The 14,372-nt window shown below is 41.2% G+C and overlaps 1 protein-coding gene across 1 annotated transcript in view; it reads left to right on the top strand.

Annotated features, from left to right (window-relative positions):
• The window catches only part of WDFY2 (WD repeat and FYVE domain containing 2), a 421,169-nt gene that overhangs the window by 307,580 nt on the left and 99,217 nt on the right, over positions 1-14,372 (top strand). The window contains exon 8 of the mRNA XM_078657271.1: positions 2,199-2,304. Within this exon, the coding sequence (XP_078513397.1) occupies positions 2,199-2,304 (106 nt within the window). The remainder of the gene's footprint in view (positions 1-2,198; positions 2,305-14,372) is intronic.

The raw sequence follows: 14,372 nt of genomic DNA, 5'->3' as shown, positions 1-14,372 counted from the left end.
CCCATCAAAGTGACATTTAGGTTTGTGATACCAGTTAGGTAAGGAATGTGATTGTCAGTTTGGATCGAATTGCTTTAGGAACAGGCCCAGTTTGCACCATCAACTTTTTCATGTCTTTTCGTGACTATGGTCATATTTATGAGCCCACTACATTTGAAAGCAGACAGCTTTGCGTCATATAACTTTAATAAAACTGTGTTCAGTCCTGTTGCTCATAGATCTAGTAGTAACAGGTATTCACTTCACAGTGCAGGCTGAGTTTTAAGAGTGAAAGTCCGTAGAGCGATTGTTACGGAGTCCAATGGGATTTTGATTTGGAAATCTTTCAGATATAAGTTTAGATGCCTTCCAAGATTGGGCGGACCAGTTTGCAGGAGAATATTATATGCAGAAAGTCTCCTGGCCCTTCTCCATAATTATATCAATGGTTTGAATTCAGTAACCCTGTGGCGTTCAGTCTATATGGCGGTCCAAACCATCTTGTGTGTTGATCAGAATCTGCATTACATGAAGTTTGTGGTGATCTATGAAAAATGAGAGGATTTCCATCTGGATAGGCTACTGCTCTGAAGTATTGTGTTCCTCTTGTCCTGTGTATTGAATTTAAGTCTAGAGGTAGATGGCAAGATGAGTTTGCAAGTCATTGCTGCTCTGCGACAAACCTCTTGGAGATTTTCAGGAACTCTGCCCAGTTTAGATATTGCTACTTTTAATTTTGAGAAATCATTGAAATCCCTGTTATGAAGATTGAAAATCTTCTCTAGGTCCGCAAAGCTGGAAGATTTTGGGTGCCAAGATTCCTAACCTTTTTAATACCAGCTTTGGTCCAGGACTCCCAGAACAATGTATTTCCCCATAGTTTTTCTGTTATCGTGCCATAATGATAATAACAATAATTTCATACTATGCTCAATTTTCTTCTCGGAGCCGAAACAGTGCTCCTTGTAATGTTATTGGAATACAGCACTTTAAACTTTCTAGTCCTGACTGTAGATACCAGGTGAAGGGGGAAAACCAGCTCCGTTTCTATTTGTAGCCACAAAAGAGGAATATCCTAGTCCTCTCCAAACTATTTAGGTGTGTGGTGAAACTGAAAGGTTTTTTGATCTGTTTGGAAAGTGGGATTTCACCATTGTAATTTTGCTAGGCAAAGCTTATTTAGGGGGAGACTGGCTTTTTAGTTCTGTTTTTTATCTGTGTAAAAAGTTGAAGATATAACGGTCTCTCTTTCTGGAGATACTGAGCAACCATTAATATGGGATTACCAAACTGTTACAGTCTGACCATTCTTGAAGGCGAACAATGTATTGTATAAATTTGTTGCATTTCTAAGAGGGCACTAGGTAAAGTCCCAAATGCCCTAGGCTGATCTAGTTCCAACACACTTAGATTTTTGTTAAACTCTGTGTAGTTCTTAGTAATCATGAAACTCCACGGATAGGACATCAATTGGGAAATGGAAAGCCAGTTCATATAACAAAGATCTGAGACACGTAATCTAATTTTCTTAGGTCTAATACTAAATGAACAATGAACATGCGGCCAATTGAAAATAATATTGTTTGGAATTACACTGTCAAGAGGGCCCGCCTAGCTAACCATGCTTGGTAATACAGTCGGTGTCCGTTTCCATTATGTTCCTAACAGTGCAAATGGCACTGTAGAAGCCTGAGGTCGTAAGGCAGTGACAGGAGAGCAGCATGCCAACCTGGAGAGTGTTTTGCAGAATATTCCACAATTTAAATTTCACTCTGCTGGCAGCAAGCAAATATTCTCAATCAGATGGTGCTGGTTCAACAAATAGTTGGTCATGCCTTCCCGTAGTCAAACTTTAAAGAAATGATGGCATTGATTGCTGCATATAGCTTCGACTAAGGTGGAAGGTAAGCAATTTAAATGAATAGCTTAATTTGCGAAAAGAATGTCGTCATTAACTTGAGGTTTCGCACAGAACTGTGAAGTCTATTTTCCATTGTGATCCAGCTGACACAGCACTGTTAAGATGAGAAGGGAGTGAGATTGAGGAACAAGGGAGATGATTTTGATGGTGCTTAATAGCTGAGTTATTTGGTTATATTGTGCTACAACTTCCCAAGACAATAACTTATTCATCCATTTAGTGCATAACTGTTGTAACGAGGCGCTTGTTCAAAACGTCAGTTTTCAACTATTGATACACAGTTTGTATTTTCCTACAGTGACAAGATACAGTCTATATCGTATGCTCATCATACGCGACAACTCATATCTTGCAGCGCTGATGGGGGGATAGTTGTTTGGAACATGGATATTGAACGTCAGGAGGTAATTTATTATTTTGTTCACTATCTTTTTTTAAAAGTAAGCCAAAATAAAATTGTGCTTATTGGCAGAAAAAGCTTTACATGTTCTATTACAAAACTACACTTGCTTTGCAATAGTAATTTCATTCTTGAGAATATCAGCAATTGCAATAAGAAGAAACTCTTATGAAGTTGATTTCCATCTATCTGCCGATCTGTGGTATCTAGTCCATCTGTGGATAATGTTTGAAACTAATTCTTTTTGGTGGGGAACAGGTTTCTTCCAGTGGTGCATGGGAGAAAGATGATTGTCTGTTCCAAAAATGTGATGGGAGGTCCTGAAAGGCCAGACCATGCTAGATTTTTCACACTAATCTAAATGGTAATCATTATGTACATGGTCGGTGTTTATCCAGATTGACGGACAGCATTGCAACCCATGAGTGCCAGTGTTAGGTACCACTTGGCTATGTCAACAACACTACTGTTATGTTTCCTATCCATAGACAGGGGCCTCTTACTTCCCTGATTTCTGCATGTTGGCTGAGTCTCTTTGACAGCATACTCAGAACAAGCAGTACAGTCCGTTGTATCATGGATGGCAAACACCGTTGTAACTGAAAAAGTATCCCACTATGGATATAAATAAGTTTATTCTAGTATCACAACCCATTAAACCAGTGGTACCCAAACTTTTTTGACCTGTGGCTTCCTTGTCCTATGGGCCGTTGGCCACGACTCCCCATTATGTTACTTTTTTTCGGGGCAGGTGGGAGTAATGTATGCCCGGGCTACGGCGTACCTCCATTTTTCTCCCTGAAAATAATTGGGATTAATCCTATGAAGGTATTATAATCGTAGATGTACAAAAATAAAATACAATAGTTGTTTAATATGAAACTTTAATTGGTTAAGTCAGAAACAATACAATATTATTTGACAAAAATGATTCCATGACTTAACCTTTTTAACACATTAAAGATTCACCAGACAACAGAAGTTAATAAACTTCTTTAGAAAATGTTTTTTTACTTAACAGGAAAAACAATGGATTCCAAATGAAAAATAAATGTAAAAAAGTAGGAAAAGGCCTACATTTATTTAAAGAATCTTAGTGAGATTGATGTGCTTGTTTTTCCTTGCATAGCTCATCAATTCTTTGCATTATTTTTGAGATTGCAACACACATTTCTTTGTCTAGGTTAATTTTTTGCCCTATATTTTGACTTCATCACTGCAACTGCTGAGAAACTAGCTTCACAAAGGTGAGAAGTGGCAAATGGGATCAAAACAAGCAGGAATCTCTTGCTTATCAATGGGTATTCATTTTCTGCTTGACACCAAAACCCAAGCAGTGACTGAGTCTGGAACCTTACTTTCAATGTTGAGTTACTTGAAATGTCAATGAACTGTTCTGCTCCCTTGCTGTTGAAATGCTGAGGTTTCTCAGCATTGAAGGGGTCTCTCACCCATTTTATTGTCTCCATTTCATCACCCGGGAAATATTTGTCAAGGTAAAGACCCAGTTGTGACCAATACAGAACATAAACTGTCCTCAGTTCCACCTTTAACGCCCTCTCATTGTCTTGCAGAAACTGTTCCGATGAAGGAAAACATTTATAGTCACCTTTGCTAACACTGCTTTTCCAAAGGACCACTTTCTTCTTAAAGCCTGAGTCTTTGTCTTAGAGCTGCAAGATGTTAGTATTCTTGCTTTACAAGAACTTGTTCAGTGCATTCAGTTTTTAAAAAGATCAAAAAGAAGACCCATTTTTATTACAAAGTCCACGTCAATAAATTTGCATGTGAAACAATGTTCATCATCATGTAGACACAAGTATGTTTCATTCCTCTGCTCATACACACTAAGCAGGGAGTAACCGAGAGACAGCTATTGAGAACTGCTTTAGAACAAAAGGCATGAGTGTTTGGCAACATTGTTGTCACACAGCTTAGCAAAAAATCTTGCGTTCATTGGCCATGTTTGAATAAAATGTACCACTTTGTTGACTATATTTTCAGAATATCATGCAGTTCTTCGCTGAGGTTATGTGCTGCCAATGCTTCTCTGTGTATTATGCAGTGCGTCCAGACAACATTAAGTGCTTTAGACCATATGCGAGCTTGAAGTCCTTGTTAGCCTCCTGCCATTGAACAGCACATCTCTTCCAGTCAATCACAAAATCTAATTGTGGATAAATTCGTCCACAACGGCAAGCAAGTCTTCACCTGTAGTTTCACCTTTCATACCTTTACAGAAAAACAAATTCTCAACAATTTCTTTTTATTAACAAAACTGACATAACAAATAAGATGGGTGTCTTTGTGGTTGTCTGTTGCCTTGTCCAACTACAGGAGAGCAAAGCCTTTGCCTTTTAATTTACAGCTGAGCTGATCGCAAACGTGTATCCTCTATCTGATAACATTATTAGAAAGAGGCACTTTCAGCAGCTGTTTACTTTCTTCTCCAAGCATCATTGTTACCATAGAAACAGCGGCAGGCAAAATCTCTTTTGCAATTGTGTGTCATTTTTTACACTGTGCAACATGATAGACCACTGTATCTGAAGACGGGAGGGTGTTACGATTAACTTTAACTTGTTTTCAGAAAAGCGACTTTTGTAGTTTGGTTTCTGTAAGTTTTCTAAATAAGAATTCCCTTGACTTTCCAACAACATTTGGGCGAAGACTTTTAAGATGACGCTTAAATTATTTGGAAGCATGGATTCTACAGCCAAAACTTCTAAACAGGTTACATATTGAAGACGCTCCTCATTTTTAACCTGTACACTCGTGAAACCATAATCTAGATACCTATTTTTGTACTTGTGTTTTTCGTTTTCCATCCTCTCTTCATTGTCAATCATAAAGATGGCACACAGATGGGTGCTGTAACATTGCATTACTCTTTGAGGTGATTTAGGATAAATGTAATTATTAATTTAATTTTAATTATTACTTTTATCCTGAGTCATGTTTCACAACGGTTCTCCTCTGAGAGTAATGACAGTATTTCAGAGCCTAACTGCGTGCCCTCTTTCACTCCCTACTTCGTGACTCCTTCCCTCCCTTCGCAGTGGTTTTAACCTGGAAGTAACACCAAAAAAAGAAAACAAACCCAAACTGTGTTTTTGTTTTCTTTTTTGGTGTTATTTTCCCTTTCCCACTCCACATTGTATTTCTGTTTTGGGGACCCCTTTGATTGTGTTACCCCGGAAGTAAGCCAAGGTGTGGAGCAGTCATAGACTCCATGCTGCTTCAGAAATATTTCCTCCAGAAGGGGCTGAGTTGACAGCGCATGATGGAATTTTATTGCAGATTACTTTTAAGTTTGTTCTATTATATTTTACCTACCATATCCTAAAAGCAGAACTTGAAGGTGTTAAGCACTGACATGATTCACGCTGCTTCAGTTGGCTACACAACACTCGGTCTTCCATGTTATTACCTGGCTAGTTGTGTGCTTGTTGTGTATCTATTCATGGCGCCCTTGGATAGTTTTGACAGTGCTCTGAGGTGCCACAGTGCACAGATCATTTCCTTCCATTATATAGAAAAACAAAACATAGATAATTTTACAGGCAATATCATTTTTATTATAAGAATACAGAATAAATCCAATTGATTAAAAAGTGTTAAGAAATATATACATCAACTATAGCACAGTACTTTTTTCTCAGCTGCCACTCAGGTGTAAGAATCCTGACAAAGCTAAAAACCATTATAACCAATTCATATTTAGATACCCTTAATTCTGGAAAATAGGAATTAATCACTATTTACAAAGGTGGATATAAGAATTATACGATGTTACATCGCAGTGTTCACACAGCGATATCTTTACAACGCAGGCATTGCAACGCAAGTCGTTACAACGACTAACGCTGGAGGGCACTGGACTTAGGAATAGTATGATTTACTATTCAACTCCAGCCTACGTTACAGTAGGGAAGGTGTTGGAATAGTAAATCATACTATTCCTTAGCTTAGAGCGCCATCCAGCGCAAGTCATTGTAATGACTTGTGTTGTAATGCCCGCAATGTAAAGGTATTACGGTGTGAACACTGCGATGTAACCGTTGTTTCCTGGATATAAGCTGTAAAGATAAACCTAAAATGTGCAAACGTTTTCCTTTTAGTGTGCCAAACTGGGCTTTTGTCTATCACTGCAAATTTAATGGGCCATTTACTGCAAAAGCTTTTCAACTGCAGGATTCCATATCTAAACTTCCCATACAGTTGTTTGACTAAAGATGGTGTGATGGCATCCTTAAATGGTTGAAAGTAGAATATACATTTAAATTCAAGAAAACATCAGTAAGAGGTCCATGCTTAGGGTCAATAAGAAGCCTTTCTGTTACAGACAACTAATATTATTCTTTTAGATGTCCCTTGGTGATCTGCATGTTATCCCTTGAATTATTCCAAAGCACTTCTAGGCCAAGTACATACAACCATGATCTAACATGTTTAGGGCAGGGAATACTGCAGTATACACCTAACCTGATAACTTCAGCAAGTGCTGCACTATAGGACGATAGTACATCTGTATACCCAATTTCACACCAATATAACAATGGTGGAAAATTCACTTTCAACGCTGTGTGTTTGACTCCCAAATCCAAATATAATGGTAAAAATGGTGCACTTTATGGAAAATAGACTAGGGACTTCAAAATGTCTCTTCCAATAGTGACTTTTGTATGTCCCTAATATTCTGCAGCATAGAGGACTGCCCCCTTGACTTTACCGTATATTTGCAGGGCAGGGAAGACCGGTGTAATGATTGTCGATTCATAAACTCAGTATCCCTCTGTATGTTTATGCAGTTTCAACAAGCTTTTTGTTTCCTGTATTCCCCAAAACATATTCTGGTTTTACTTAGCCTCACATTATTCAAATGCCATAAGCCTCTCAAGCTTTGGACCCCCCTTGAGCCCTTATGAGTTTTAATTGGGTTGAAAACCATTGTTTAGTCTTTATGGGGCTTGCTTTCAGTCCTTGCTGATTGCAGAATTCTGTAAACTGTTCTAATTGTACCGGAAGGCCCACCTGTGTCTTTGAAATCTGTAATGTCATCTGCATATAGAAGGGTTTGGTACTCTGATGTCAAGTTAGTTTGTTGAGGCATTAATGTAGGAATCTAAGGCTTTCAATAAATCAATATATAATTGAAGTAGGTGCCCTTGTTGAACACGCCTTTTTATCGGGATTTGATTGGTAATTACACCCTGAGACCCTATCTCACATGTGTAAGTTTTACCATGCAAGCGTATTATTATTGGCAGGAGGTTACTTAAAACTCCCATATCTTTAAAAGCCAAACTTAACCTATCTCGAAGGATACGGTCAAATGCGAATTGAAGGTCCTCAAAAGTGATATATAAATGTCCCTTATTTATAATAAAAATTTTCCAATAGATTAGAAGAAACCTAAGTACATGATACATTGTTCTTCATTTCTTTTTAAATCCTACCTGAGATTTGATAAGGTAATATGCTTGTCTATCCACCCTTGAAACCTGTCAAGTATTTGACAGCAAAAAAATAAAATGTAAGCTATCCAGAAAGCTGATTACCCTATAGTTAGTGGCATCATCCCTTTTTTTTTTTTTTTTAACATGGGGATTATCTCGGCACCTTTCCAAGTTTGGGGTATTTCACTTCCTGCCAACATGTCATTAGTTTGAGTATTTAGATAGGGAGCCCATACAAGAGGTTCCATTAGAAAGAGATCTCCAGGTATTTTATCTGGGCTGGGAGCCTTGCATGGGACAGTGCCTCTAATTGCCCGCATTGTAACATTTAGGTCACCTCTCAGTGACTCTACATCATTCAAGCATCATGTATCAATCAGCTGAATGTTAGTACTAGACCTTTTATTGTTAGACTATTGTTAGCTTGTTGTGGTTGGGTAAAGAAAGATACACTTGTTACATTTTGACGACTACTGTTTGCTCCAATCAGCCAAAAGGATTTATTATCATTATCATTATGATTTGCTGCTTCGAGTAGCTTAAAAATACAGCTGACGGTGAGGACTGATCCTTTAGGCCCTGTATGACCCTGTATGACCTCTTTGCACTATGAGACCACAACTACAGAGCGCAGGATGAGTGGGGGGCGGGGGGGGACTGCTGCCATGGGTGCATAGTCCCGGGTGAGACTTGGAACACTGACATAGAGAATCTGTCGGAGAGTGCGATGTGCATACTGTGCAACGGAGGTGTTGTTCGGGAAGCGACATGTCTGAGGGGAGGAGGGTGGGGGGATTTTGGGAGGGTTCGGGTAGGTGGGATGGTTGAGGGGGGTAGCGTTCCTTGTTATATGTATTGTTGCGTGGGTGTGGACAAGGCTCGCATATGTATCGGGCGCAAGACTCAGGTTTTTGGGACCATGTTGCTTGCAGGTAGGAATGTGATCTGTACATTAGGAGGGGCTAATCTCCTGGCAACGAAGGATAAGGTGTTTCAGACAAACTAGCGGGTTGCGCGTCCTTGCCGTATGGGGGTCACACGATGTCTATTCAATTCTGCTGTGATAATGATGTCGCTAAGTTGATATGTATGACGCGCTTGAGTTGATTTTGAAAACTCAATAAAGTTTGTTTAAAAAAAAAATGATTTGCTGTGTCGAACAGGTCATTGCAATTCTGATCTTCCTACTCTTTTTGTAGCCTCTGCCTAAGCTTTTGGAGTTAACGGAAGCAAAACGATTGATGTAGCATGCTTTCTAATTTATTCACCACTTCCCTGTAAATATGGGGAAGAGTCTCCCGATGTTGTTGTACTGATGCACACTTTACAACATGTCTGTTATTAGATACATTATTACTTAACAATAGGGATTCCCAATATACAGTTGTACCTGGGCCACGTATGGTATGTACAACTAGAGGGCCAACTGACCTATATGTTTTCAGAGAAAGACAAAAACTTGATAAGACAGCCAACAATTATTAATTAAACAATGACCAAATAATCTTGGTTATTTAAGAATTTAAGCTAACATTCACAGTTTAATGGTTGCTCCAAAGTGAAAAATTGTGAATAAAGTGCTCCAGGTAGTGCTCATCAATTAGTGGGGATGTGACAGTGGGAATATAATTAATTACAATATTTGAAAGAATGAGAACGACCTGTCCAACACTACGTCAAGGAACTGACTAACAAAGCCCAAGTGTTGGAATGCCACAAATGGATAATATGTTCACCGCTTCTGGGCTGCAGGATAAGTACAGGTCAAAATATAAGTGAAAGTTGACGCTTCTACCCTAGAGAATTGAAGAGGGCAATTGATGCCTATCAACGGGATCTTCCTAAGGATGATTGGCAGAGGAACCTCAATCTAGGACTGCCGGTTCAGCAGTGGAGAAGTTCAGGATAGAGCTGGAGACTCCAAATACAGAAAGAATGAAGCCACCACACATACAGAGGAGGTTGGAAACTTGGCAAGGATTTGAGCAAAGGAATGGCATATGTGCGTCAAGTGCCACCAACCCATCCATTAGTTCCTCGTTTATCAGAGTAAATTCAGTTGTATCATATTGGTTTGATTGAAGGATGTGGTGTTTTCCATATTGAATATCTGTGTGAGGACTGAATAACAGTGACACACATTTCTGATCCATAGTATTGAGTTTTTGAGATGGTAATTTTTGTTCTCTCTTGCAGTGGGCGGGAGTTTTGCAACACTGGTCATAAATACTATTGCATGCTTTGGATTGGAGTTAAAAGGATGCACATATTTGTTCCTAATAGCAATGATACCCTGTGTTTATCGATAATCATTCTCAGTTGGATTATTACTCTCTGTTCCAGCTGGTATAGGTCTATATATTCACTAAATAGAGTTGGGTGTTTTGTCTTTTAGTAGTACCCTTCCCACATTTTTAGTTTCCCCACTGTTGGATCTCCCAGCTGAATTGGAAGAGACTAGTTCATTTTCTCTACACCTTACTTTTGACTGCTGTGCTGGACCCATTCACACTCACCCCTTCAGTCCACGAGGCTCAGTCAATTGCGTAGCAAGTGGTGGGATCACTTTCCTTTGGGCCAAATAAAGCTTCACAAAGTTAATTCTTACTGATATTGGAATTGTCTATCTCCATGATTTAAGATATTGAACTGTCCACCAGTCTTAAAACTAAGTATGGTTATTTCAGACTGTTAGGGGAAGATTTAGATTTGTTAGGCTACTGTACAATGATGCTAGACGAATCTGTACAAGAGAAAGTGCCCAGAATTCTAAAGAAAAAATAAACCTGTCTCTAAGTTTGAAAAATGTTCTGTTCTAGTTTCAGAACTGCAAGATGTATAATTCAGGTGGAGTTATGCATGTGTTCTTGGGGTGTTGCTTCCTTTTGTAAGGAACAGATAATGCATCTGCCTTCAAACGTCTGTTATTAAAAAAACGATTGGAGTTGAAGCAGCAAGCCAAGTTTCAAGAAGGCAATGGTCCTTGCGCTCCATGCAGCCACTCAGATGTAACCCATAAAAAACTGAATCCAATAGTCTTCTAGCTGCAGATTCCTTTTCTTTGAGTTTCCCAGGCATCAGACTGGATCCGGAAGATTTTTCATGAGCAGTACCCCTGTGCACCAGTAGGTGGCATCATTCATCATCGCGTTCTGTCGGAAGTGACATCTGCAGCACGTAAGGAGTCCTCACCTAGGCGAGCTGACATAATTTCTTTTCTTTCCGTGCCAGTCAGTGCTGATCCGGAGAAGAGCTACCCTCAGTCACTGTTTGACTGGATTTGTTTTTTCAAACATTTTGTCCTCCTGGTGTATAGGATGTCATCTACGAAGACCGGATTCAAGCCCTGCGGAGCATGACGGACCCTCACCTTGTCTGCCTGTGGTGTTTGGAGCGTGACCACGGCCAGACGTCGTGCTCGGATTGCTGCAAAATGAATCCTATGGCCTTGCGAGAGTGATCCCTCAAGCTCATGGCAGCCTGGCATGCAACTCTGTGTAAATCGAGGTCCCGGTAAAGAGGAAGGTCCTGGGAACGGTCGCAGTGTGCGAGGTTTTCGTCCTATTCGAAGGCCTCGGCACTCTTGGGTAAGTTGAGGCACAAGAAGAAGAAGTTGAAGAGGTCGTTGACTTCTCCTCACCCGTTGGCCTACAAGACAAGGGAGCATCGACAATCAAGGCCTTACAGTGGCTACAGAGGAGGAAGACTCTTACCCAATGGTGGTGCGGAGAGCGATCGAGATCCTTGACCTTCAGTTGCTCTCGTGGCAGACAAGACTAACATCTTGACAGAGGGCCTGCAACCGGGAGTTTCCACATTCGAACCACTACTCCTGTTCAATGACACCCTCACAAACGTCCTTTTGGGGACCTGGCCCAAACCCAACAGAGGGGCTCCTGTGAATAGGACGATTACCTGTCGCCACCGCCCGCTCCAGGGTACCTCACCAAACCCGGAGAGCTTGGTGGTCCAAGCCTCAACAACCCATGGCTCATTCCCTACCCCCAACCCCTCTGATAGGGAATCCAAGAGGCTGGCCTCCTTGGGGTAGAAGATGTTTTCTTCCGCCAGCCTGGCATTGTGGTCTGTGAATACTGCATGCCTGTTGGCCAGTTACTCCCACACTCTGTGGGACACGGTTGCACAAGTGTTACTACAGGTCCTGGAGGCAGCCTGCAATTGCAGAGATGCAGCAAAGTTTACTATCCACTGTGGACGTGACACAACCAACTCACTGGGTAGAGCTGTTTCATCAACAGAGGCCCTGAGGCACCAGGCCTGGTTGAGGACGACTGGCTTTTCAGGGGATGTCCCGGCATCCCTTGTGGACATGCCTTTCAATGGCACCTGTCTCTTCTGAGACATGGTGGGTTCGGTACTGGAGCTCTTCTAGGGCAGTGGGGCTACTTCCAAGTCTTTCTGCCTTTCTAAGGCGGCACGTCACTCCCAATCCACCTTTCCCTTCTTTCATGGCTGCGTAAGGGTCTTCCAACAGCACAAATTCCCTCCCAGTCACAGAGATGTGCATGATCCCAAGACTCAGCGTTTCTGAGGTTGCGGTACTTTCAGGCCTCGTGGATTGGGTAGCCAGCAGTCTGGTCAGTCCACCATCCCTTCACCCAGCAGCTGCAGTCTCCTAATCTGACCCCTTACCATCCAGTTGGCAGCAGGATTCACCATAATCTGCCCCACTGTCAGTCCATAACATTGGACAGGTGTGTTTAGCAAATCGTCTGAAAGGGCTACTCCCTCCCATTTCTTCATCCATGTCTCACGTCTAGCTCACGAAGAGTCATTTATCTCTTCTCCACAAGAAAGTCATACCTATTTTGGCCAAGGGAGCAGTAAAGAGTGTTCCAGTGCCAGAAGTAGTCTGTAATTGCTATTCCTGCTACTTTCTGGTTCCTAAAAAGGACAACGGCTTCGTCCTATTATAGATCTGAGGGCCCTCAATTTCTTCCTCAAGAGGACATTTAAAATGCTCACTTTGGCTCTGGTCTTGTCTGCCCTGAACCCAGGAGTTGGTATGGTAGAGTTGGACTTGCAGAACACCTACTTCCACATTCCCATCCTGCCTGCCCACCGGTGCTATTTGCGGTTTACGGTAGACCACAGGCATTTTCAGATCTACTTGCTCCCGTTTGGCCTTACCACCCCCCTCGGTAATGGCTGTAATTGCAGCTCATCTGCAGAGATTAGAGGCGTCAGTCTTCCCCTATCCCAACAACTGGCTGTTGAAAGCTAGCTTTCCCCAGGCTAGTTCACACTGGTAAATAATTGTAACGATCAATGGTAGACAAGCGATCTATAATCGAGAGTCTGTTATAGCACATATCATACTATCAGCACAACATTTTGTGAGATGCAGCACATAACTCGGAACATGTTCCCCTTAGGTAACAGGAACATAACCTGGTTTTGTCCCAATAGTACTGCTTACCCAGTTTCATTAGTGTGACGTGTCACTGTGTATTTCTGACATGAATTTCAAAAACCACGCTGCGGCGTGAGAGCCGTCTTTGGAGGCTTTACCTGATGACAGACACCTGAATGCGTTGAAAGCCTAGCCCGACGTAAGGCTATACTGACTCATGTCTACATATAAATCATAAGGTTAGGATCATATGGCGCATTAGAAACCAGTTTCATTAGTATGAGCACCTATACTGATGTGGTGGGGTGATATGATTTTAAAATTGTGTTTTCATCATTGTTTGTATTATTGTAGCCCTGAAGAAGTCTCGTTCAAGTGACGAAACATGTTGGCTACATGGGATTTTAATGGAAAAAAGAGTCAAATAAAGGACAATTTAACACAAATTGAAAATGGAGTCTGTGCAATATGTGAAAATATTCTCTGATTACATGTCTTGTATAACGAATGTTGCGTGCTGACCATCATTTTTTTATATATGAGACCGTGAATGAACATCTCTGATATGTAGGAATGTGGAGACTAATGAACTGTCATTTCCCTGAGAGGGTGCAGTGTAGGGGTGAAATCGCTTTGCGCAGTTGGACCGCAGTAACTGGAAGACATGTATCTAGTTTAATGTAGGAGTTAATAAGGCTCTGAAGGACAGCAATAGTGGGTCAAGCAACAGTCAAAAAGCATTTAGCATGACCTATTCTAGCCTGTTAGGACTTTGCATGAACCACCAGTAAAATTATTCAAGCGCATGTAGGGTATCTTCATGAAGATTAAGACGCTGCTTGAAGAGTGCTGTGAAAGCCCTACACTGCGACAAAGATACCTCCTTGAGACTGTACAGAGTGGAGGAAACGCTTACCACCAGCTAGCTTAACTCAAGGAAACTTCAGGGACTGAAGAGGATTTGAAAGATAAATGCCCCCTGACGCCCAGCCTGAAATTCAGATTGAAAGCAGCCTGAAAGATGTAATAGAGAACAAAAGTGCCCTCACTAGTCAGGTGAAGAAGTCAAATAAGGTCAAATTCACATCATGGTGCCTTCAGGGTTAATAAATAATTGCCCCCCACTGCCATATCGCTGCAAATCAGTTCCTCTCAGGAGCATGTGGAAGTGCAAAATGGCGATGGTTCATAACGCGACCAGCGGTGCCTGAAGTAAAACTTGCCAGCTTAGCGCGTGAA

Source organism: Lissotriton helveticus, chromosome 8 (genome assembly GCF_964261635.1).
Source record: "Lissotriton helveticus chromosome 8, aLisHel1.1, whole genome shotgun sequence".
Lineage (NCBI taxonomy): Eukaryota > Metazoa > Chordata > Amphibia > Caudata > Salamandridae > Lissotriton > Lissotriton helveticus.
Note: the sequence above shows the minus strand (reverse complement) of the source record. Positions and strands in the feature narration are given on the sequence as shown.